The 25,431-nt window shown below is 40.9% G+C and overlaps 2 protein-coding genes across 2 annotated transcripts in view; one reads left to right on the forward strand and one right to left on the reverse strand.

The window, feature by feature from the left end:
• The window catches only part of LOC134297668 (uncharacterized), a 345,438-nt gene that overhangs the window by 199,137 nt on the left and 120,870 nt on the right, over positions 1 to 25,431 (reverse strand). The gene's annotated exons all lie outside the window — the stretch shown is intronic.
• dydc1 (DPY30 domain containing 1) lies at positions 2 to 20,090 on the forward strand. Its single transcript, XM_003224089.4, has 6 exons — positions 2 to 137; positions 15,631 to 15,828; positions 17,480 to 17,602; positions 18,675 to 18,770; positions 19,190 to 19,306; positions 19,855 to 20,090. The coding sequence occupies exons 2-6, from the start codon at positions 15,682 to 15,684 to the stop codon at positions 19,912 to 19,914; spliced, it is 543 nt and encodes a 180-aa protein (XP_003224137.2). The 5' UTR covers positions 2 to 137; positions 15,631 to 15,681; the 3' UTR covers positions 19,915 to 20,090.

Here is a 25,431-nt window from a genome sequence, read left to right on the forward strand (position 1 = left end):
CGTTGCTAGGATACCAAACAGAAGCATCCAGGTCTAACGTCTTCTCTGCGCATCTTCAGCTGATGAAGCCATACTGGAGAAAGCGACATTACAGCTTGGTTCACCCTTGGCTCAGGAATTACCCATTTCGTTCAAGTGTAAGTTTATCTTTTGATAAATACTTTTTTTCGATTTTGATAGGTAGATCTCTTAGTGATATGACAGTTGGGTGGCTTCTCATTTGAACTAGAATTGATGTGGAGAGAGGCCAGCTGGGGGATGCTTCACACAAGGTAAAATCACCATGGGCCTAGTTAATCCCAATGTGTAGCATCTTGCATGATTTGCTGTGTTATAGTCTGAAGGTTGGACTAGGACATTGAAAGACCAGTATTCAAATCCCAGGCATGAAAACTCACTGGGCAACTTTGGACATTCACGTTCCCTCAGCCTTGGAGGAATAATAATAATAATAATAATAATAATAATAATAATAATAATAATTTTATTTCTTACCCACTTCTTCTCCTGGTTCAAGGCATAATTAAAACACATTAACATTGTATGAATTCTATAAACATATGTTCAGACAATGCAACAAGCCTTTCTTTTCTCTGTCTTATAAATTGAAGAGTGTTTAGTGAGTTTTTATGGGGCTTTTATACATACACACACACACACACACATATATAAGGGCTATGCGATCGATGAAAAAAAGTTTCAAAACTCATTACAAAATTAGGGGATGCCAGTGTTTCTAAAGTTTTTATAAAGTATTGTTAATGAAAAATTTGTTACCATAATGAGAGTAACAAAATTTGGTTACTTTTTTGTTATAGTAATTGCAAAAATGGGGAAACTTCAGGGGCCCCTTTCTCCCTCATTGTTAAAGCTATTGGCATGAAACTTGCTAGGATTATAGACCATATTTACCACTGTTAACCCATCAAGTTGCAGAATGTTTCACTCATCCATGGATTTTTGGGGAACATTCAAACTGTTTACAAGCAATTTTTTAAAAAAAATCTACAAGAGCTATCTCCTTGAGTTTTCTATACAATGACACAAGATAACGGGATCACCCCCCCCCCCTACTTTCAGAAATATTCATACATCTACTAATTTTTAGGAATTTTAAAAAAAGGTTATGACAAAGTCTTTAAAAAACAAAGCCACAACAGTTATTTTATTGAATGTCTTTAACCAATAGAACTTCAATTTAGGAATTTCTTCCCAGCCCAGCCCAGATTTATTTACTTGTATCAGCCAGTCCTCCTCTTTGCAGATTCAACAATGTATTGGAATACTAGCTGTTGCTATAGAGGGGAAATAGCTCTCCTCTATCTTATTGAAGCTTTCTGATGTTGAGCAGAATTCTGGGAAATGTAGTTTAGGGAACAGCCTTTCGAAGTCTCTGGCATAGCACTACTCACCTTCTCAAACTACATTTCCCAGAATTCTATACTCTCAGCCTCTTTCCCAGCTCACTCTGCTAGTCCTGCTCTGCTGCTTTCCTCTCTTCCTGGCGAGAGGCAGCTTATCTTTCCTTAATTTAAAGAGGAATGGCAGCCTTTTTGGCTTCGCCTCACTTGTGCTGAAAATAAAACTGACTTTAGAGCATTACAGAATTCAAATGAAAAAGTATTGGGTAAGTTTTGATTCTTTTTTATAGTTTGTATTAATAACTTTTAATACATTATTTAAAACTGGGGGAAATCACTGTGTGGGGAGGGGTGTGTGAATGTGGGGATAGATGAGGGAGGGGAGAGCTTTCATGAGGAGTAGAGGTGGGATAGGAGCGGGAATAGAAGGATTGGTGAGATGGTTTGATTAGTAGTGAGTTCTTTTCTCTTGATGGTTTCTGCGGTTTTTCGTCATCGAATTTCTGTTTCTCTTGTGTTAGTTGTTCTTCTTTTCTTTCAATGGTTCCTTTAATTTCTTGCATTATCCCTTTTCCCAATTCCTTAGATCATTCTTCCTGATCATATCCTTCTCATCCTTATGTATTCCTCAATGTTTGACCAGTCAGTTTCTTTCATTGGTTGTCCTTGCTGTTTCTTCATTAGGAATGTCAGTTTATCCATGGTCTTTATCTCCCATACCTTCAGTAACCATTGGTCTGTCGTTGGTATTTGGTCTCATCTCCATATTCTAGCAAATACAATTCTGGCACCTGTAACTAAATAATTTAGAATCTTTTCCTCATTTGCTTCTAATTTCATATTTGATAGCCCTAGCAGATATAATTCTGGTCTCAATTGTATGTTTTTTTTCATTATTTTCCCACATTCTTTATGAATTTCTTTCCAGTATTTTTTTGTTTTATTGCATGCCTACCACATATGGTAGAAATTTCCCTCTTGCTCCTGGCATTTCCAGCATTTTGTTCGTATATCTTTTTTATAGTGTCTTAATTTTTTCGGTGTAATATACCATCTGTACATCATTTTGTAATAGTTTTCTTTTAAATCCGAGGCGTAATTTGATTTTATGTTTTTATTCCAAATCGTTTCCCATTCTTCATACCTAATTTGTCTCCCAATATCTCTGGCCCATTGAGTCATACATGTTTTTACGTGTTCTGTCTCTGTGTCCCATTCCAATAGTTTTTTATATATTTTTGTAACAGTTTTATTTTCAGATTCCATAATTTTTTCCCAATCTGAGTCTCTTTTCATGAAACCAATTTGTTTGTCCTTATTAAATTGCTCCTTTATTTGTCTGTAGTGAAGCCATGTTATTTGCGGGAATGATTTCTGTACTTCTTCTTGAGATTTTAAAAAGTAGTTGTTATCCTGTTTTACTAGAATTTCTTTATATGTAGGCCCATTCGTCCTTCTTTGCTGGTACTTTGGAATTACTTCTAAAGGCGATAGCCACAGTGGAGTTTTGGGAAACATCCTGTATTTATATTTCATCCATAGCTTATTCAGGGAGTTTCTTATTAAATTATTTCTGAAAATTTTCTTTTCGTTTTTGTCCGGGGTGCTCCAGGCATATAGATGCCAACTAGCTTTAAGATTGTAGCCTTCTAGGTTTAAGGTTCCCTTTCGTTTTAAAGACAGCCAATCCCTGACCCATGTTAGCGCGCAAGACTCATAATATAGGCGCAGGTCTGGGAGATTCATTCCACCTCTGGTTCTATCGTCTATGAGATTTTTAATTTTTATCCTCGGCTTTCGTCCTTGCCATATGAACTTTGATATGTCTTTCTGCCATTCGGAAAAGTGTTTTTGAGTTCTGAGAATTGGAAGATTTTGGAATAAAAACAGCATCTTTGGAAGTATGTACGTCTTGATAGCCGCTATTTTTCCTAATAGCGATAGACCTTGATTGTTCCAATTATTTAAATCTTTTTAAATTTCTTTCCACTTATACTCGTAGTTATATTTTGCTAGGTGATTATTGTTTGTTGACATATAGATTCCCAGATATTTCATCTTCATTGTGGTTTTTAATCCTGTTCTCTCTATTAATCTTCTCTGTCTATCTTCGGTCATATTTTTCGTCATCGCTTGAGTTTTTCCTAAGTTTGTTTTGAGGCTTGACATTTCTCCAAATTCCTTCACTCTTTTTATCCATTTTTCTGTGGTGTTAGTCGGATCTTCTATGATGCATATCAGATCATCGGCAAAGGCTCTGCATTTGTATTTGTAACCTTGAATTTCAGCCCCTTTTAGGCTTTTGTCTTCCCTAATGATATTCAATAGTATTTCCAGGACCAGTATAAAGAGAAGAGGTGACAGGGGGCATCCTTGTCTGGTTCCTCTCTGTATCACCATTCTCTCCGACTCTATTCTGTTTATTAAGATTTTGGCTTCCTGGGTATTATAGATTGTTACTATTGCGTTCTGTAATTGTGTTCCAATATCTATTCTTCTTAATAGTGTTTTAAGAAAGAGCCAATTAATGCTGTCAAATGCTTTCTCTATGTCTAGTGACAGGAAGAGTACTTCTTTCTGCTTTGTTTCTTCATAATATTCAATTAAGTTTATGATTTATTTACAGTATTTATATTCCGCCCTTCTCACCCCGAAGGGGACTCAGGGCGGATCACATTATAACACACATAGGGCAAACATTCAGTGCCCATAAACACATCAAACAGAGACTGAGAGACACACGCAGAGGCAAGTTAACCTTCTCCTGAGGGGATGTTCGATTCTGGCCACAGGGGGGAGCAGCTGCTTCATCATCCACACTGACGGCACTTCCTCATTCCAGGTCGTAAATTAGTTAATCTTGCCTCCCCACTTTATAAGTGGTACCTTATCTCCTACTTGATAGATGCAACTATCTTTCGGGTTGCTAGGTCAGCAACGAGCAGGGGCTATTTTTTATTTTTAATTGACGGGTGCTCACCCCGCCACGGGCTGGCCTCGAACTCATGACCTCATGGTCAGAGTGATTTAAGGCAGCTGCTCAACAGCTGCGCCACAGCCCGGCCCCATGATGGTTTTTATGTTATCGCTTATTTTCCGATTTGGTAAGAATCCTGATTGCTCTTCTTTTATCCATATTCTTAAAAAAAATTCATTCTGTTAGCCAATATATTTGCGAGTAATTTATAATCCACATTCAGTAGGGAAATAGGCCTGTAGTTTTTCATGTTGGTTTCTGGTAAGTTCTCTGTGTGGATCATTGTTATTGTTCCTTGCTTCCAGGATTGCGGGATCTTTCCTTCTATCATTACTTGATTCATGATGATTTTTAAGTGTGGGATTAGAATTTCCTTAAATGTTTGTAATAGGCGGCAGTCAGGCTATCTGGGCCGGGGGCCTTCTGCAAATCTAGATTGTGTATCACATTTTTGATCTCCTGATGGGTGATTTCTTTGTTCATATCTCTTTTCTGTTCCTCTGTGGTCCTAATTATCTTTTGTTGCTCCAGAAATTTTATTATTTTATCCTCTTCCATATTTTCTTGTTTGTAGAGATTATTAAAGAATATTTTGAATTGTTTCAGTATATCTTCTTCTCTTGTGTACGTTGCTTCTTCAATTATTATCGTATTTATGTACGTCTTTTCTTTTTTCTCTTCAGTTTCCTTGTTAGCCATTTGCCTGGCTTATTTGCATTGCAAAAGTGATATTGTTTTATATATTTCAGTTGTTTAGCCCTTTCTTCTTGTTCCCATAGGTCTCTCTGCTTTTGTAATGCTTCTAGTCGATACTTAAGTTTCTTGTTCTCCGGTTCTTTCTTCCATTGTTGTTCTGCTTCACTTATTTTTCCATCTAGTTCTTTTTCCTTTGGTTTTCTCAATTTGTTTTTCAATGCTGAATGTTGTAAGAAGTATCCTCGCATTACTGCCTTCCCTGCGTCCCAGAGTGTTTGTTCTGTAATGTCAGGTGTAGAATTTAGGTCGAAATATTCTGTTAATAAATCTTTATATTTTGTAATATCTTCATCTTTTTAAAGTAAATTATTGTCTAATCTCCACCTTTGGGTTTTCTTCCTATGGTTTAATATTAGTTCAATTGGGCAATGATCTGAATTTGATCTAGCTAGAATTTTTATTGATTTCACTTTGGATGTTAGAGATTTTGATGTCCATGCCATATCACTTCTAGACCAACCTTTTTGTCTAGCCGAATAGAAAGTATAATCTTTTACTCCTTCATGGTGGACTCGCCAGGTGTCCTGTAGGTCAAATTCGGTCTGAATATTTTTTAACATCTGAGGTAAATTCCCACTTTTGCTTTCTTTTTTCAACTTTGTGTTTGGTGTTCTGTCCTGAGTTCTGTCTGCCACTGCATTGAAATCACCTAAAATCATCAAGTTATCAAATTCTTGTTCCAAAAGATGTTCTTTGAGATCTCTGGCAAAATTTGTTTTTGAATTGTTAGGTGCATATATACTGCATATCAGCAATTTTGTGTCTTGAATGTCTATTTGAACCCCAACCATTCTACCCTCTTTGTCCTTAAATGCCAATTTTGAGGGGAGTCCCTCTTTAATATAAATTGCCACCCCTCTCTTTTTTTCCTTTGCCAACAAATAATATTCTTTCCCAATCTCGGGTCTAACCAAATATTTCCTGTGCTTTTGTGCGATGTGAGATTCTTGGATAGCCACAACATCATAATTACTTTTTTTATTTTGTTAAATATTTTATTTCTTTTATTTGGTGAGTTTATCCCGTTTACATTATTTGATAAACATTTAAGTACTATGTCCATCATTGGTTCTTAGTGATTAGCGTGATCCTGCTCCTCAAAGGTGCTTTTGGGTGCCATTTCTTTCAATGTAATAAGTTGTTCCAATTCCATATCTAGTTCAAGGTTTGTCTTTTCCGGAGAATCAGATCGGAGTCTTTTCTTCTTTTCTTTATGTCCTGCATCTGGTTCTTTCTCCTTTTTCCTATTCTGTGTCAGTATTCTGAGGATATCCTTAGCTTTTTCTTCTGAGTTAATTTTCCATCTTTGTTCGTTGTAAAAGATTGCCAGACCTTCTTCTTGATCCCACCTATATCTAATTTGGTATTTCCTCAGTTCCTTTGTCAAACTGGTGTATTTTTTTCCTTTTTTGTAGAATTGTATAAGGTAGTTCTTTTAGTATCACTATACTCCTTTCTTTGTACCTAGTCGGCTTCTCAATGCTCCTTCTCAATATTTCGTCTCTTGTAGATTTCTTCACAAAACTTACAATGGTGTCTCTCGGTGTATTAAATCTTTTTGCATATCTTGTACTTATTCTGTATGTTCTATCTAGGACGTCTTCCACCTCTTGTTGTGAGCACTCTAGTATCTGAGCCGTAATTTCTGATATTATTTGTCTTATGTCTTCATTTTTCTCTTCTACAATATTTCAAAATCTTAACTGATGTTCTAATTCCTTTATTTCTAGTCTTTCCTGTCTTTGTCCCAGTTGAACACTTTTAGCTTTTATGCTCTCCACTTTTGAATCTGTTTGTTCTATGTTGGTCTTCGATTCTGTTCTCAATTCTGTTCTTTCTTGTCTCAATTCTTTGATCTCTTGTTGGATGCTATGAATTTCACTTTTCATAGTTCCTAGTTCTTGTTGCATATCATTCTTGAAGTCCAATAGTTTTTCCTGCATTATTTTTTGATACATACTTTGAGTTTCTTGCATCTTCTGAAGTTCTCTTATGATGTCCCTGAGGCTTATTTGATCTGAGAGTGTGATGACCCATGGGCCTTGTAGTCCTGCTCAGGACATTGTAATTCCTGATGAAGATGAAAACTTGGGTTTTTTACCTTCCCAGTCTGAACTGGATTCCTCTCAGCCAGATCTTTCCCAGGCAGATCTGGGAACCTTGCACCTGCAAGAAAGTTGTCTCCCAGAAGTATGTCAAACAAGCCCAGAGCCTACTTCTCCCGTATTCTTGCGCCGGGAGTTTTGTAAACAACAGAGAAGTTTGGATTCAGCTTCGCGCAGGAGTGCGAGGATTGCAGCTAAGAATGTGGCCAATTAAGACTGCTTCTCGTGAGAATCTTTGGGGAGTCTCACATCTGGTCTCAGAGTTAGCTTTCGGTTCTGATTCCCAGAGAACGGCTTCGGCGGGAAAGCTAGACTCTATTTAGGTGTTTTACCCGCGTAGTAACTTCGCGGAGTCAATTCGTCAGCCTTCGGAGCGAGTTGTTCTGGACAGCGCGCTCCGATTCAAGCCTCGCTCCTGCTCAAGCCTTGCCTTGCTATCCAGCCTTCGCCTTGCTTCCCAGCCTTGTTTATCTACGGACTTTGCCTTGTTTCCCAGGATCAATCCTTGCCTTGTTCCACGGATTTATCAAGTTATTCCACGGACCTTGTTCTTGTTCTTAGTTCCCTTGTTCCACGTTCAAGCCTTGTTTCAAGTATCAAGTTATTTCCTAGCCTCGCTCAAGTTTCATGGACTAAAGGACCTTGTCATCTCCCCTCACTTTGCTTGGCAAAGTGAGTGTTTCGGTTATTGGATTACAACTTTGGACCTTAATATTTCTTATTGGACATTGCTTTTTTGGACTAATTCTGACCTTTCCTGAAAGGTCTAATTCTGAACTATTTTCTACACTTGTTTTTATTAACTTTATATATTCCTTCAATAAAGATATTAGATAGATTCTGGCCTCTGTGTATGGTTATTGGTGCTCTGCAGCCTGGGTCGTGACAGTTTGACTCCGCCACCCTAAGCACCAATTAACCTCGGCCAGAATGTCTACCGGAGTCGTACCTGGGCCGAGCGGCCAGCCGATTACCTACACCATCGACAAGGAAGAGGTGGACCGAATCCGTGATAAGCTCAATGCACAGGATGGAGAAATAAGGGGTTTGAAGGAACGCGGAGTTCGTCTTCCGGCCATGGCGTTGCCAACCAAGTTTACTGGAGAAGCTTCTAAGGTTCATGTCTTCCGTCGCCAATGTCAAGCTTATCTGGAGGCCCGTGCTGCCGAGTTTCCCCAAGAAGACATCAAAGTGGCATGGGTTTACAGTCTTCTAGACGGGCCAGCGGCCAGCTGGGCGACGGCACTGTTCGACCAAGCCTCTCCACACCTAAGATCAGCGCAACACTTCTTGGACCACCTCAAGGAGACTTGGGGAATCGAGGACAATTTGGAGGCAGCCGGTCACAAACTCCGTCGCCTTTTCCAAGGAGACAGACCTATGTCTCAGTATATAGCCGAGTTCCGAGTGCTGGCCCACAACACCGGCTGGAACGATGTAGCCCTCAGGGGACAATTCCGGGAGGGTCTCAACATTGAAATGCTGGAAGAAATCTCCAAGGTGGATCCTCCCCAGACCCTCGAGGCACTCATTGATCAATGTTTACGGGCTGAAGTCATGATTGCCAACAGGAAACAGTGGGTTCGAGGCCAGGGCAGTAGAGCCGGGGCAAAACCCCCCGCTCCCGCCAGCGTTCAGCCACGTCCGGTGTGGAGACCCCCACCGCCAACCCCATACCCCAGAGGAGGCGAGGAGGTGCCGATGCAGTTGGGCAATGTGCGTCCCAGACTAGATGCCGCCGAGAAGGCCCGTCGTCAACGTTTAAACCTCTGCTGGTACTGCGGGAACGGGGGCCACTTCGCCAGAGAGTGCCCAGCCAAAGGGAAGCCTGCCGCCCGTCTTGCGGCGGCGTCCTCCACGGAGACGAAGGCGTCTGAGCCGACTGGCACACAGCCGGCGGGGGAAGCCAACGACCGGGTGTAGAGAGGCTCGCCAACCCGGTCAAAAAATCCATCCAAGAGCCGCCAACCGGGGTCCTGTTCCTTCTCGTGGTCACATTATGGTCAGCAAAAAGGGGACCCGTCATGATCCACGCCATGATAGACTCTGGAGCTACCAACAATTTCATCGATAGAGAGTATGCCGACTCTCTGGGATTACAATATCATGATTTCAAGAATGCCCGTGTGGTGCAAGCCATAGACGGCCGTCCCCTCAAGACGGGCCCCGTAAGTCAGTGGTCGGAACCCACCAGGATGTGGATAAGGGAACATATGGAAGAGATTTCCTTCTTTGTTACCGAGGTCCCCCATTTCCCTGTGATTTTGGGAATTCCATGGCTGACTCTCCACGACCCTAACATCTCCTGGTCCAACAGAGAACTGCAGTTTGCTTCACCGTATTGCCAAAACCATTGCCTCGTAGCCAAGGTATGCCATGCCACAGACACCGAGCCCATCATCACCTTGCCAAAGAAGTACTCCGAGTATTGGGATGTATTCAATGAGAAAGAAGCCGAAAAATTACCCCCACATAGACCTTATGACTGTGCCATTGACTTGGTGGAGGGGGCCCCGATCCCGCGAGGGCATCTCTACTCCCTGACTGAACCAGAGCAAGAAGCTCTCAGGGAATTCCTAGAGACAAACCTTCGCAAGGGATTCATCAGACCCTCTCAATCCCCAGCCGCCTCCCCAGTGATGTTTGTGAAGAAGAAGTCAGGGGAACTACGCTTGGTGGTGGACTACAGAGCATTGAACAATATCACCAAGCGGAACAGCTATCCCCTGCCCTTAATCTCGGATCTACTGGATCGGCTTCGAGGAGCCAAGGTTTACACCAAGCTGGATCTTCGGGGGGCTTACAACTTAGTTCGCATCAGGGAAGGGGACGAGTGGAAGACCGCCTTCCAGACCAAATTCGGATTATTTGAGTCCCGAGTTATGAATTTCGGTTTATGCGGAGCCCCCGCAACGTTCCAGCATTTTGTCAATGACATTTTTCAGGACTATCTAGACAGGTTCTTGATAATCTACCTGGACGATTTTTTGGTGTTTTCCAGATCACAATCAGAACATGAGAACCACGTCAAAATGGTGTTACAACGATTGCGGGATCATGGACTTTATGCCAAGCTGGAAAAATGCGCTTTTGATCTACAAGAGGTAGATTTCCTTGGTTACCGCATCTCGCCTCTAGGGCTTTCCATGGATCCAGCCAAAGTTTCAGCAGTATTGGAATGGCGGGCGCCAACTAACAAGAAAGAGGTGCAGCGTTTCTTGGGGTTCGCGAACTACTACCGCAAGTTCATTCCAGATTTTGCCCGCTGGTCCGACCCCATCACTAGCTGCATCCGTGGAAAGCAGCCTTTCCGCTGGACTGATCAAGCAGAGAAAGGGTTCCAGCAACTAAAGAAACTATTCACCTCCCAGCCAATTCTACAGCACCCAAATCCTGGAACCCCTTTTGTGGTGCAAGCGGACGCCTCTGATGTGGCAATTGGGGCTGTACTCTTACAACCGGTGGGAGATCACCTCCACCCCTGTGCCTTTTATTCTCGTCAACTAACCACACCAGAGAGGAATTACACCATTTGGGAAAAAGAACTACTGGCCATAAAGGCAGCCTTTGAAACTTGGAGACATTGGCTAGAAGGGGCCAAATTTCCCATTGAAGTCCACACTGATCATCGTAATCTAGAACATCTAAGAACTGCCCGCAAACTAAATCAGAGGCAGCAACGTTGGGCTTTATTCTTTGAACGTTTCAACTTTCAGATCCATTATGTGACCCCAGCCCAAACCAAGCAAGCAGACGCCCTGTCACGTAAACCGGAATACGCTGCAGGACGCAAGGAGACCTTTGAATCCCAACTGCTACAACCTGAGAACTTTGCCACGCTCACGGTGGGGAACACCAAATCCATTCCCATTGGTTCAACTTCCCCTACTCCAGGACCCATATGTGCTCAAGAAATCAGGGCTAGTCAGCAAGCAGATGCCTGGGCGCAGGACCAACTTCGCCAAGGTCTGCATTTCCCCTTTTCGCTTAAAGATGGGCTGCTCTGCTATAGAAATCATGTTTATATCCCACCCGGACCGGGCAGGGAAAAAGCGCTTCGTCTGTGTCATGACTGCAAACCAGCAGGACACTTCGGACTATTTAAAACTATGCATTTGATCCTAAGGGATTTTTGGTGGCCCAAGATCCGCAAGGATGTGGAAAAATATGTCAACACCTGCCCAGTATGCCAGCGCTCCAAGATACGAAGGGAGAAGCCCTCAGGGCTTTTACACCCCCTTCCTACCCCATCTCGCCCATGGGAAATAATTTCCGCGGATTTCATCACTGACCTACCACCTTCCTGTGGATTCACCACGATCTTAGTGGTGGTGGACCTATTCACCAAGTTAGCCCATTTCATTCCCTGCGAAGGCCTCCCCACGGCCAAGGAAACTGCGGATCTATTTCTTCAACATGTTTTCAGACTACATGGATTGCCCAAGAGTTTAGTCACAGACCGTGGATCTCAATTCACCTCTCGTTTTTGGAAGGCACTACAAAAACTATTGGGCATAGACTCTCGCTTATCTTCAGCTCATCATCCCCAAACAGATGGGCAAACGGAGCGCACCAATGCCACTTTGGAGCAGTATCTTCGCTGTTATGTAAACTATCAACAGGACAATTGGGCTTCTCTGTTACCACTGTCTGAGTTTGCCTACAACAATGGAGTTCAAGCTTCTACAAAAGAAACGCCGTTCTTTGCAAACTACGGCTTCCATCCACGTTTCTTCCCCCCTGTCATTGAAACTTCAGAGGTTCCCGCAGCAGAGGATTGGCTGCAGGAACTCACAGCGGTGCAACAACTTTTGCTCCAGCAACTGGATCAAGCCAAGGAGGACTATAAACGCCACGCTGACAAACATCGCCAGCCGGGCCCCGAAATCAAGGTAGGAGATCGGGTTTTCCTGTCCACTCGCTTTCTGCCCTCCCACCGCCCTTGCCGGAAGTTAGATGCCCGTTTCATTGGTCCCTATCCAGTGGTGGCGCAATTAAACCCCGTGACTTTCAAACTCCAACTTCCGCGTTCAATGCGCATTCACCCAGTGTTTCACCGTTCCCTGCTCCTTCCGGCGGATGGTGTGCGACCTGATACAGACCAACCGGCCCCCCCTCCTGTTTTGATGAATGGGGAGGAGGAGTTCGAGGTTGAGGACATTTTGGATTCTCGCTTTCACCGCCGCCGCCTACAATATCTCATTGACTGGGTGGGTTTTGGCCCTGAGGAACGCTCTTGGGAAGACGCCTCCACAGTCCATGCTCCTGATCTAACCCGTCGCTTTCATCAGACCTATCCCACCAAACCACGACCTCGCGCCTCGGGGAGAGGGCCCCAGTTTGGGAGGGGCCTTGAGGAGGGGGATAGTGTGATGACCCATGGGCCTTGTAGTCCTGCTCAGGACATTGTAATTCCTGATGAAGATGAAAACTTGGGTTTTTTACCTTCCCAGTCTGAACTGGATTCCTCTCAGCCAGATCTTTCCCAGGCAGATCTGGGAACCTTGCACCTGCAAGAAAGTTGTCTCCCAGAAGTATGTCAAACAAGCCCAGAGCCTACTTCTCCCGTATTCTTGCGCCGGGAGTTTTGTAAACAACAGAGAAGTTTGGATTCAGCTTCGCGCAGGAGTGCGAGGATTGCAGCTAAGAATGTGGCCAATTAAGACTGCTTCTCGTGAGAATCTTTGGGGAGTCTCACATCTGGTCTCAGAGTTAGCTTTCGGTTCTGATTCCCAGAGAACGGCTTCGGCGGGAAAGCTAGACTCTATTTAGGTGTTTTACCCGCGTAGTAACTTCGCGGAGTCAATTCGTCAGCCTTCGGAGCGAGTTGTTCTGGACAGCGCGCTCCGATTCAAGCCTCGCTCCTGCTCAAGCCTTGCCTTGCTATCCAGCCTTCGCCTTGCTTCCCAGCCTTGTTTATCTACGGACTTTGCCTTGTTTCCCAGGATCAATCCTTGCCTTGTTCCACGGATTTATCAAGTTATTCCACGGACCTTGTTCTTGTTCTTAGTTCCCTTGTTCCACGTTCAAGCCTTGTTTCAAGTATCAAGTTATTTCCTAGCCTCACTCAAGTTTCATGGACTAAAGGACCTTGTCATCTCCCCTCACTTTGCTTGGCAAAGTGAGTGTTTCGGTTATTGGATTACAACTTTGGACCTTAATATTTCTTATTGGACATTGCTTTTTTGGACTAATTCTGACCTTTCCTGAAAGGTCTAATTCTGAACTATTTTCTACACTTGTTTTTATTAACTTTATATATTCCTTCAATAAAGATATTAGATAGATTCTGGCCTCTGTGTATGGTTATTGGTGCTCTGCAGCCTGGGTCGTGACAGAGAGAGAGGCACTTCTTAATGGTTTTTCAATGTTGGGATCTCTGTCCATTTTCCTGCTGCTACTCCCAAGAATTGTATTTAATATATTTTTCATTCGAGGGGTCTCCTGGCCCAAAGTTTAGTTGGTCAAAAAGGAATTTAAAAAAAGGGGGGGAGTTGTGAGAAGGGGTTAGGAAGCGTAAGACAGTTGATTATTAAGTTCGTTAATGTATACTTTATTTCATTCAGTATTTTGTACTGGAAATCAAGATTTTTTTCATAATTAATTGATTAATTGATTAATTGCTTGATTAATTAGGTTGAATTGATTGTGTTAATTGATGTTTGATTCCGTCTATTTAACAATTTTGGTGTTGTCTGAAATAATTTGAGCGTTCCAAATATATATATATATTAATGTTGTAATATATTTTTCTTTTCTTCTTTCTCTTCCCCCTTTCTTCTTCTTTCTTTTCCCTCTTCTCCCTTCCCCTTCTACCCCTTCTTCTTTCCCTTTTCCTGTCTTTGCTCTTGGTTGATTCTCTCTTTGGTCTTGCACTCTGATTCTGTTTGTTAAACTTTATGGTCGTTTATATTTGCAATCTCCCTGTTGGGGAGATTTTGAGTCTCCTGGTTCTTCTGATCGTAATTGTTTTGTCTCTTTATTTCTTATTTTGATTAATTTCCTTTGCGTATCCGTTGCTCCTGAGTTGCCACCCCTAAAACTTCTACATCTTTTAAGGTCTCCTTCTTCTCCTTATTCTTCACTTCATCCCTCCGTTGTTTATACCCGGGAGTCCTCCCAGGTATAAAATTAGTTCTCGTGGGTCTCGCGTCGCTTAAACCTGGCTCTGCATGAAGACGTCACCGCATAGGATGCTCAGTTTTGATTCTTAAGTTTTTGCATGGACATTCCCTTCCCATGTTTCTTAATATCTGTTCGTATATACAAAACTTAGGAATTACATAAGACTTACGATTTAAAAATGAAGATTTGTACACCCCACATATATATGCACACACACACACATATAAAATAAGTGTCATTATACCATTATAAAGCCAGTAACCATCCAATACATGACGTATATCACGTATGTACACACTAAAACTAACTTCCCCAAGTTTCTCCCCTTACAAAACAATAATCATAAAATAAAACATTAAAACGTTTCTGCCACTTCTAGAACTTTCATAATCCAATTTTCTTTTGAGGGTAGTTCTTTATTTTTTCCATTTTTGTACATAAAATAGTTTTCCTGCCATAATCATATGTAATAACTAAAGTTCGTGTTTTCTGTTTGTTCATTTATAAAAAATAAAGTTGATCTAGCTGTATTCTGAATTAAATTAAATCTCTTGTGTCACAGGTTGCATTTGTCTCTGACATTCTTTTGTTTTGCTGCATGTCCACCACATCCTGTAGAAAGAACCTTGATGTATTTCATATTCCCAGCTTAGGATATATATATATATATATATATATATATATATATATATGTATATATTCTATAAAATAATTATTAAAATTGCCATAACAGAGATTAAACACAAAACACAAGTTTAAAATTAATGCTTAAAACTGACTAGGAAGGCCCTCTGAACAATTCTATCATGATAGGTTTGCCTTGAGGTCACTATAAGTCAGACACACAACATTGACAAGGCTGAATTACGATCACATAAGGGTGTCCTGCAATATTGTGCAATGCTCACATTCTCAAGAAGCCAGCAAATGCAGAGCTCCCTCTCCAGAACCATTGCATAAATGGCTCCAACAGCAAGGTTGTCAAGGCATGCTTCCCATTGTATGTACAACAGGCATCCGGATGCCATGGGACTTGTTGTACAATGGGAATTCCTATAGAGCAATGAGAATCCACCAATATGCATTATTGCAATTATCTAGAAAAGTTGTATGCTCTGGCAGGGACATAATTAGATGTACTTTCTCTCCCCGCATCCTTATTTTTCACTCATTTATATTTAGATAACTTTTTGATCCACAAATATCCTTCAAGAAGCTTATAGTAAGGAAAAGGGGGGAAAGAAAGTAAGAAAGATGTGGGAAAAGATATATAATGGAAATCTGTGTCTCAAAATGTTTTTTCTAGTTTTAGATCCATAAACACTGATTTCCAGAGCGTATACTTTGGGAACCAGAAATGGAGACGGCATATCTCAAAAAATGCCTAGGCAAATGCCTATCAGAGGGTCTTGCTGAGGTGGCAGAACGTCGTCCCACAGACCCAATACTGTATCTGGCACACTGGATTTACAAATATAAGAAGAACATGATTGATGAGCTGCAGGTGAGACCTACTTCTGGATTCACTATAGCTGGATCTTCAAAGGTTACTTAGGAGCAAAGAATTTGTGGTTCGCCAGACACTGACAGACTCAGATTTACACCACTTTTCTGCTTTACTGATGATCCTTAAGGCTGATAGGAGTTGTAGTCCAACACCATCTGGAGAAGTACAAGCATTTAATCTGTGGATTACATTGATTATTATTGTTATGAAAGTAGTCTTGTGTTGTCCATATTAGATGACTAGTGAACACTTTATGCTTTTTTACCGTTTTAGACCGTTTTTTAACCTGGAAGGGTTGCGAGGGGGGTGTCAGAGGGATCACCAAAGACCAGCAGAAAACACATATTTCTGATGGTCTTAGGACCCTTTTGGTAGAGAAGGCTGGATGGAGGTGAACTACAACTCCAAAACTCAAGGTCAATGCCCACCAAACCCTTCCAGTATTTTCTGTTGGTCATTGGGAGTTTTGTGTGCCAAGTTTGGTTCAATTCCATTGTTGGTGGAGTTCAGAATGCTCTTTGATTGTAGGTGAATTATAAATCCCAGCAACTGCAACTTCCAAATGACAAAATCAATCTCCTCCAACCCCACCAGTATTCAAATTTCAGCATATCAGGTATTTGTGCCAAATTTGGTCCAGATCCATAGTCGTTTGGGTTCACAGTGCTCTTTGGAGGTAGGTGAACTACATCTCTCCTAAATCACTGTTAGTTCCTCCCACTGTTAGTAACCTGGGATAAACAGATAATATGGGATCAGATCCTGGGATATAGGGCACTGTGGTAGGGGCCATATACGTCCAATTTAGGTGTTAGATGTAGGTTTCAATGTGCAATTCTAATACTAAACCAAAGAAGTCATCATCATAAAAGGTTTGTATCTTAGAGGGCTGAGTTTTTTTTCACATTTTGTTACATGGTGTTATTAACTTTCTGGAATAAAAAATGAAGGGTTCAAGAGCGATAAAGTTTAGAAGCTTGGTCTAGAAAAAAAATTCTAGAAGAAGCTAAGAGTTCAAGCTAATAAGTCAGCATCCCTGCTGAACTCCAAATATGCAGCTCCTTTGGGAGAACTAACGAGACTTTAAAAACTTGCACTATGTTTATTTTGGTATGTGTCTCAAAATGTCAGAAAGTATTATTTGCTGGAAAATCCCAGTACATTTCACCCAATTTATATATTTTTTCAGACTATTTAAAAAGAAGAGAAAGAAACAACACTTTTGTTAGAATAGTAATGTACTCAGAGGACCCCAAAATAAAAATAAAATTGAATTTCAAGTATATTCTATTTGTCTAATATATACAAATAAATTAACAACATCTACAATATTGTAAAACTATTTTTAAATATTGAGTTTCACTGGATTTTTCTAAGTTCTACTATACCCTGCCCTTCTTGTAGACACACAATTAAAGTTGTAATGCTGTAACTATTTGCTTGGGAATATGTTCCATAGAATTCAGTGGAATTCAGAGCAGACAGGTGTTAACATTTTAACTTTTAAGTGTCCAATACTCCCAGTAAGCAGGAGAGTGCAACAAACATTTCAAAAGTCTGTATTGATATTTATGCTACTCAAAGAAATGAAAAAAAGGGGGGGTGTGTGTTATATTTTCCTAATTTTTAAAAACTGATTTTTTAAAAGAGGAAAATTGAAAGAGAAGAACTGGAGCGGGAACGTGAGGAGGCCCAAAAAGAAGTTGAGATGTTAGAAAGAATGAAAGAAGAAGAAATTTTGATTCAGCAGAAGCTTGAAGAAGAGAGGCAGGTAGGAAAACTTCAGGGTCACAACATCTTATTCGCTTTCTTTATGTTGGATTCTTCATCTTTCACATCAAATTTGAGGTAAGTAATTACTTTTTGACTCTCGAATCATAACTGTACATTTTTTTTTTACATCTTAAAATACTCTTTTAGGCCCTTTCTACACTACCATATAATCTGGATTAATAGAGCAGATAATCCACATTATCTGATTTGAACTATATTCCAGTTCAAAATAGGTAATCTGGAGTTTATATGGCAGTGTAGAAGGGGCCTTAAACTCTGAAGAAAAGTTAAAAATGCAACGTAATGTGATGAGATGCAGAACAATAAAAGGGAACTGAAGAAAATGAGAGATTGCCACATATTTGAGCAATGAAGTGGTCCAAGTTTACATGTTACATATACTTTTTTGACCAAATGTAAAAGCAGCATTAAAGTGCACAGCTTAGGGGTACAGTCAACCACAAAATTCCTATTAAAACTAAAATTCATTTCATAGACTAAGATTCAATGGAAGGCTAACTTTGATAAAATGGGTATTGGTAATCCAGAAGAAGGAGTATGAACTGATTCTTTCTTCTCACTGATCCTACCCACAAAATCAAATGCAATCAGCCATCAAGACTCACTCTTTCACAGAAACATATGGCAGGGACTAATGCATGATGACACCTAATAATGTAATCAACTGTCCTGATGAGATTTAGGCTGGATCTACACTGTACCCCAGGTTCTGATCCTACATTATCTGCTTTGAAGAGCTGGATTATATGCGTCTATACTGCCAGATAATAAAGGATAAGCAGATAAGCTGGGATCAGATCCTGGGATACGGGGCACTGTGGAAGGGGCCTGAATCTAGTCTATTGATGCACCAGAACAAGATGGTAGAATCTTAAACTGGAAAAGTAAATTCTGAAACTTCATGCTGCAGGAGGATTTCATTTTCAAATAGTGCACTATATCACAATTTCCTGCAAATTTTTGGAAGGCTGTTTAAAATAGGTTCTCATGGCTTCGTAAGAATGCCTCGCAGATAATGCATCTTCAACACTTGCATGAATTGGCTACAGGCACAAATGGAGCGAGAACGCGAAGAACGTGAGAGGTTAGAAAGAGAGAGAGCGGAGGAGCTTATCTTGGAGCAGAAACGGCAGGAAGAGTTGGAGGTAAGAAAAGCACATCAGTCTCTTTAATTGTTTGAGATTGGTCATCCTCAGGAGTTTTTTTTCAGAGTCTGCCTTAGCGCCCTCTAAGCTTATTCCACCCAAGACAACATTGCATTTTTACATGACCAGCACTTTTTTGTTATTTTTTTTTTAATTGGGAGGGGGGTAAACTTTCAAATATATCCAATTTCTTACACGATTTTCCCATTGCATGAAGCATTTTATTTGCATTTTTCCGTTCTCTGCACACACAATTTTATACATCTGTACACTGTTTAACAGCTTTTTGAAAAATCTATACTTTGATAGGAAATGGATTGCTTATTTATTGGAATCTATGTCACATTGGCTTGGTATGGCAAAGTATATCATGTAAGAGTATACCCATCACAGTCTTGAATATTAATTTTGAATTCCAGGCAAAGTTAGCAGCTGAAAGAGAGGCAACATCAAAGACCTTAGCTGAAATATCAGATAAATATGGTGCTCCTCATTTGAGTAGAGTTGATGAGATTGATGAAATGGAACAATCTGAGGTAAGTACCACAAACCAACAACTCAGATTCTTACCTAGCTGGGACAGATTAAAGGCCAAAAAGTGTTTTAATGATGCATAATCTCAGGCTGGATCTATACTGCCATATAATGCAATTTCAGAATGCAGATTAACTGCATTGAACTGGATTATATGGCAGTGTAGACTCATATAATCCAGTTCATTGCTGTTAATCTGCATTCTGAAATTGCATTATATCACAGTGTAGATCAGCCACAGTTTCCATGCGCACTGGACCTGAGTGGTTATGTGCACATAGGGGACAGTGTTACTCCAGACTGTTAATTATATAGCGATTCTATATCGCTATATCGCTGGCAAATCAAGTGATTCCCTGGGGGAAATTCAAGATCACTGTAATATAGGAAAGTTCTTCTAGTGCAAATCAAATATGTTCTAAGAGCCTTAACAATTGTTTAATTAATTAATTAACTTCATTTATATGCTGCCTTCTCCCAGAGCACGACCCAAGGTGGCCCCCAAAGAAAGGTAATTAACTATTCACATTCTCTTTTTTTCCACTTCTAGTATGGTTTGACAACTGTGGGTGAGTCAGAGGAAGAAGAAGGAGAGGAGGAAATACTCTGAAAGAAAATCTTTCCTATCTCCTGCTTTTCATGTTGGAAACCTCAAGGATTGCAAAGAATTTGGGTGGCTCACAGCAAAGAAACCTACAGATGTTTGGTTGTAACAGATAATTGAGTTAATACACTTGGATAGTAAACTGACTCACTTTCTTAAAAATAAAAGCATATTGTATGGGAGATACTATTTTCTGGTTTTACCTTTGTGTACAGTAGGGCCTAATTATTGGCTAGCATTAAACAAAGACTTCATCTATACTCAAGAATTTTTCCACTTTGACATTACTAATTGCCATGGCTATGAAATCATGGGAACTGTAGCTTTACAAGATCTTTAGCCTTCTCTAATCCCCAATTCCCAGGATTCCATAGCATTGAGCCATGGCAACTAGATATATCACTGCTTTAATTCTATAGTATAGGTGCATACTTAGATCTGAATGCACTGATATGGAGCAGACGCTGACCCAGTTTAGGGTGGTTTGAGAGCACAATTGCACTGACTACACAATGCAGTTGCACTGACAACATAATACAGTTTGAAGGCAGTTTAACAGAGCAGTGCTTAGATGACACATGCTATGACCTGGTCTCCTGTTCAATGGATTACCGGATGCGTTAGCCCATCTGCCCCATCGCCCTTTGTTTTTTCCTTCCTCCGGCCGACCTTGCGCCCAGAGCTAACTCTCCCCCATTAAACTGGGATAAGCAAAGTCAGCAGCTACTCCAAAATAGAGCCCATAATGTGCACATCAGTGTGTCTAAGCGTAAACCTCATTGCATGGAGAAATTGATTAAGGAATGGGTACTCTGGTGGGAGGAGGAAAAAACCCACAATTCCTCCATGGCCATGAAGCTGCAGATACTGCAAATCCTTGATCCAATTCAAGGCCAGGTTCTGTGGTGTGTACAAGCATCATCTAGGCATCAAATTGGTTCTAGGACTTCAAAAATATCTTGGAGTCTTCATGGACAACAAGTTGAACATAAGCCAACAGTGTCATGCAGCAGCTAAAAAAGCCAATGGGATTTTGGGCTACATCAAAAAATGGCAAGAAGGTGGGAGTAAAAAAGGCAGCATATTTTAGGATAAGGTTCTTATTGCCAGTATCAAAGCCCTCAGAAGATCATTTCAACCTTCTAAAATGGGCAGGACCATAAAAATAGGAAACCATGAAGTGGTGATGTAATGGAGGTAGCATGGTTGTTTGGAAAAGGTTAGAAGCCTTGATCCACCTTTTAGGGGTAAGGGTGCCCCTATTTAATTTCCCCTCACAATTTCATCTATATATATAAAAGAGTGATGGCATCACGGCGACCCACAAAACAACAAAACTACAGGCCCCCCAACCTCGAAATTTGACAACACAACCTCCACGCCTCTAGGTTGATACAACAAAAAGAAAAGAAAAATAAAGTCCTAATTAGAGAGAGAGGAATAATTGCTTTTATCCAATTGGTGCCAGTTAGAAGGCTAAGCTCCTCCAACGTGGTCTCCTAAAAAATAATAAAAAACACCAAAAAATAATTTAAAACACTAAAAATTAATATAATAAAATATAATAAATAAAAAGATAACTTACAATAAAATTAATTAAAAAAATACAAATAACGTCAAATAAAAATTACACAACAATTTTTAACCAATACCACCACCACTTTGCCACAGCAACGTGTGGCCGGGCACAGCTAGTGACATATAGATTGTTAAAGTGCAGCCTGTTGAAATAGACCAGGCCTGTACAATTTGGCATTTGTAAAGGAAATCTGTATAAAGACCAAGTAGCCACAGTAAGAACAGATCATGGAACAACAGACTGGTTCAAAATTGGGAAAGGAGTACGGCAGGGCTGCACACTTTCACCCCACCTATTCAACTTGTACGCAGAAGACATAATGCGATGTGCGGGGCTTGACGATTCCAAGGCCGTAGTTAACATTTTCTGGAAGAAACATTAACAACCTTAGGTATGCAGATGATACCACTCTGATGGCCGAAAGTGAGGAAGAGCTAAGGAGCCTTATCACCAAGGTGAAAGAAGAAAGTGCAAAAGCTGGGTTGCAGTTAAACGTCAAGAAAACTAAGATCATGGGAACTATACTTATTGATAACTGGCAAATAGAAGGAGAAAACGTGGAGGCAGTGACAGACTTTATATTTCTAGGCACAAAGATAACTGCAGATGCAGACTGCAGCCAGGAAATCAGAAGATGTTTACTTCTTGGGAGGAGAGCAATGGCCAACCTTGATAAAATAGTGAAGAGCAGAGACATCACACTGGCAATGAAAGGTCCGCATAGTCAAAACAATGGTATTCCCCATAGTCACCTATGGTTGCGAGAGCTGGACCATAAGGAAGGCCGAGCAAAGGAAGATAGATGCCTTTGAACTTTGGTGCTTGAAGAAAATCCTTGGACCACAAGAATATCCAACCAGTCCATCCTCCAGGAAATAATGCCTGGCTGCTCACTGGAGGGAAGGATATTAGAGGCAAAGTTGAAGTATTTTGGCCACATCATGAGAAGACAGGAAAGCCTGGAAACGATCACAATGCTGGGGAAAATGGAAGGAAAAAGGAAGAAAGGCCGACTAAGGGCGAGATGTATGGCTGGTATCCTTGAAGTGACTGGCTTGACCTTGAAGGAACTGGGTGCGGCGACGGCTGACAGGGAACTCTGGTGTGGACTGGTCCATGAGGTCACGAAGAGTTGGAAACAACTATGCAATTGAGCAGCAGCAAAGGATCCAGATTTTTTTAAAAAAACTTCTACAGGCCACTCTTCCTCCCTGACCAGCTCTTTACACACTGCAAGGAAGCCCTTTTGTGTTACATCTGGTCCGTGGGCAGTATATTGTGCAGGCCTGAGACAGAGTATACATTTCATTTCACTTTAAAAAAATTGTAGCAGAGTATTATGCATGGATATCTATGCCTCATTGCATACCATTGCCACACTGGGGTTATTTGTGAACTTGTTTCACGTGGAAGGCACTTATTATAGCTACCTACAGTATCCATGAAGTCATACATGAGTGACCCTTCAGCCTTTCAGATATTGGGAAACTACATTTCCAACAAAACTCAACACTGATAAGATTAGCTAGGATCCATGGGAATTTGGATGACAACACATTTAACCTTATGCATTGTTTTAATCTTACCTATTGTGGAAAATGATTTTGGTTTTTTCTTTAAAGGGTATTTTTTAGTGTTTCAATAAGTAGCTAATATTTGGTCAATTATCAGAGTCTTGAGGAGTCTTGGGTGAAAAAAGGAAGAGTGAAAGTGAGATGAGACATGTATAAACATGGTATAAATCAAAGGAATAAATTATACTTTTGTGCCAAGAAATTCCAGATCCCTGTGGCTCTGCCTCACCAAGGTTTCTGGGTGTGTGGCAAGAAATTATCCAACCATGCCCTTCCATTTCCACTCCACCTCCCCAGCAGACTTGCTTAGATAGACGATTGGCTGCATGGCAACACACCTCTTTGATTTATTATTATCTTAAAACATGTTTTTGCCATTGATGCGTGGATTAGTGATAAAATGGGGGAGGGGAGTGTGGGTGAATTTATTGATTTAGCTGGTAACTTTGTAACCTTGCAAAGGCACTTATTTTGGTAACTGTATGATCTTGCTTTGCTGGGTGCTCATTTGTTACAGCAAATATTCAGGTTAAGGGAAAGCGGGAAAGGGAGAAAAGGAGTGCTGATGCTATCTCAGGGTATATCCAGATAACAGCAAAAATGACGCCCCATGTAAAAACTAATGCTTTGGGGACAAAGCAGGAAAACTCTACTTTGTTCCAAAAAATTTGTTAGCTGGAAGATATTTGATCTATATCAAATATTCCAGGAATTCTTCTCCCTGCCTTGAGCAGAAGGCACAGCTTTGGACAATTACCACTGGGACGATGTCCTTCCTGGTACCCAGGCACCCAGATTCCATTGACCAACATCCAGAGATGGAAACAACATCCTGGGAACTTCCTCACCCCAGGAAACACCTCAGATTGCTGATTGGAGGCCCCAGGGCTTCTCCGCATGGCAAGGAGGGGATGCCACATTATCATTGTTGGGCCAATCAGTGTGTGTGCCGCCTAGGCCTGCCCCTCAGCCAATCAGGGACCAGGAAAAAACTGGCTGGGTTGTCAGAGCTGGCCAATCAGGGAAATGGGAGGGAATTTTGAACTCTAGCAATATTAGTGATTGGCAATTCTTGTGTATAAAAGTGATGAATATTAATACATGAATCTCCCACATGCTTTATATGTATACATTTTGGCATCCATTGCAGTACACAGCATCCCTTCCACAAATTGAAAAGCTTCTGTTGTTTTCCTTCGAACTGGTGAAGTCCTGATTTCTGATCTGAAACATTAGTGGTTAATGGAACTGCCAGGCGGCCCTAGGTAACTGCGGGCCTTGCAAAACTCAAAATTTTGGCTTCATTGTCCAGCAATATATGGAGGGCCACAAGTTGCTTGTGGTGATTTAGAACATTTGCAACCAATGTATTCAGCCTCATGATGTGAAATGTGCTTTGTTGTATTTCTTATTTTGAATAATGGGTGCTTCACCTTCCCAGGTGAAATAGTATGTCAGGTCAGAAATCTTAATTGGAAGGAAACTGCAGGGCCTCTTACATTCAGAGTGCTACTTAAGTCCCTCTAGAGTAGAGCTTTTGGTACTATTGCCCTTGCTCCGTCTTGCCTTTTTTCCTGATTTTCAGGGAAAATTGGGAATATTTTATGGAATAGATGCTCTCTGCAGTCTATTCAGAAGTGAAGGTAAATAGATTCTGCTTTTCCATTTCCTCAGGAGTTTGGACCAAGAGAAAATGGACTCTTTTGCCCAAGGCCAAACAAATCATACACACGAGAGAACACTTTGAAAAGCTCATCAGCTAGACTCAATGTACCTTGCCTCCCCAATTTGTGTCCTGATCCACCCTAAGAGATAAATGGGCTGCATTCACAGATACATTGCAGATTTACCAATAAGCATTTTATACTTTAAAAAAAAAGTCAATTGTTGCCTACTCTATCACCTTTAGTTCTTTGGAAGACATTGTCTAAATACAAATACAAATTCTGAAGATCCATTGAATCAATAGGGTTTATATAGACTGTGGTTTGCCATCCAGCAGATAATTCAGTGTGTCTCCTGTAGGGTCCACAAGCAATTGGATTTAGTCCATGACCTGTCTCGGGACAGACATATCAGTGAAAGGTCACAAAAAGGAACTTAAGTAAATAGCAATGTTCCGAGCAGGTGAGCTAGTATAACAGTTTTTTCCTTTCATTCAAGGGGTGACAAGACATGGCAGCAAATGGTTAGGTAATGATTTTGTTATTGTATTTTTGCATGCAGCCATGTGTCAAAGTAACTTGACTGGCCTTAGGAACTATGTACTTGTTGCTTTGTTAAGGTGGAAAAATATCCTGAGCCAGATAATCATAGAATCATAGAATCATAGAATAGTAGAGTTGGAAGAGACCTCATGGGCCATCCAGT

Source organism: Anolis carolinensis, chromosome 3 (assembly GCF_035594765.1).
Source record: "Anolis carolinensis isolate JA03-04 chromosome 3, rAnoCar3.1.pri, whole genome shotgun sequence".
In the NCBI taxonomy this organism is placed as follows: domain Eukaryota; kingdom Metazoa; phylum Chordata; class Lepidosauria; order Squamata; family Dactyloidae; genus Anolis; species Anolis carolinensis.

Bases quoted from the DNA above. Each gene is read 5' to 3' on its own strand.
- dydc1 (XM_003224089.4), top strand. From the start codon at position 15,682: ATGGAGACGGCATATCTCAAAAAATGCCTAGGCAAATGCCTATCAGAG. The intron at 18,771-19,189 runs GTAAGAAAAGCA...TTTGAATTCCAG, and splicing joins AACGGCAGGAAGAGTTGGAG to GCAAAGTTAGCAGCTGAAAG. The intron at 19,307-19,854 runs GTAAGTACCACA...TTCCACTTCTAG, and splicing joins ATGAAATGGAACAATCTGAG to TATGGTTTGACAACTGTGGG.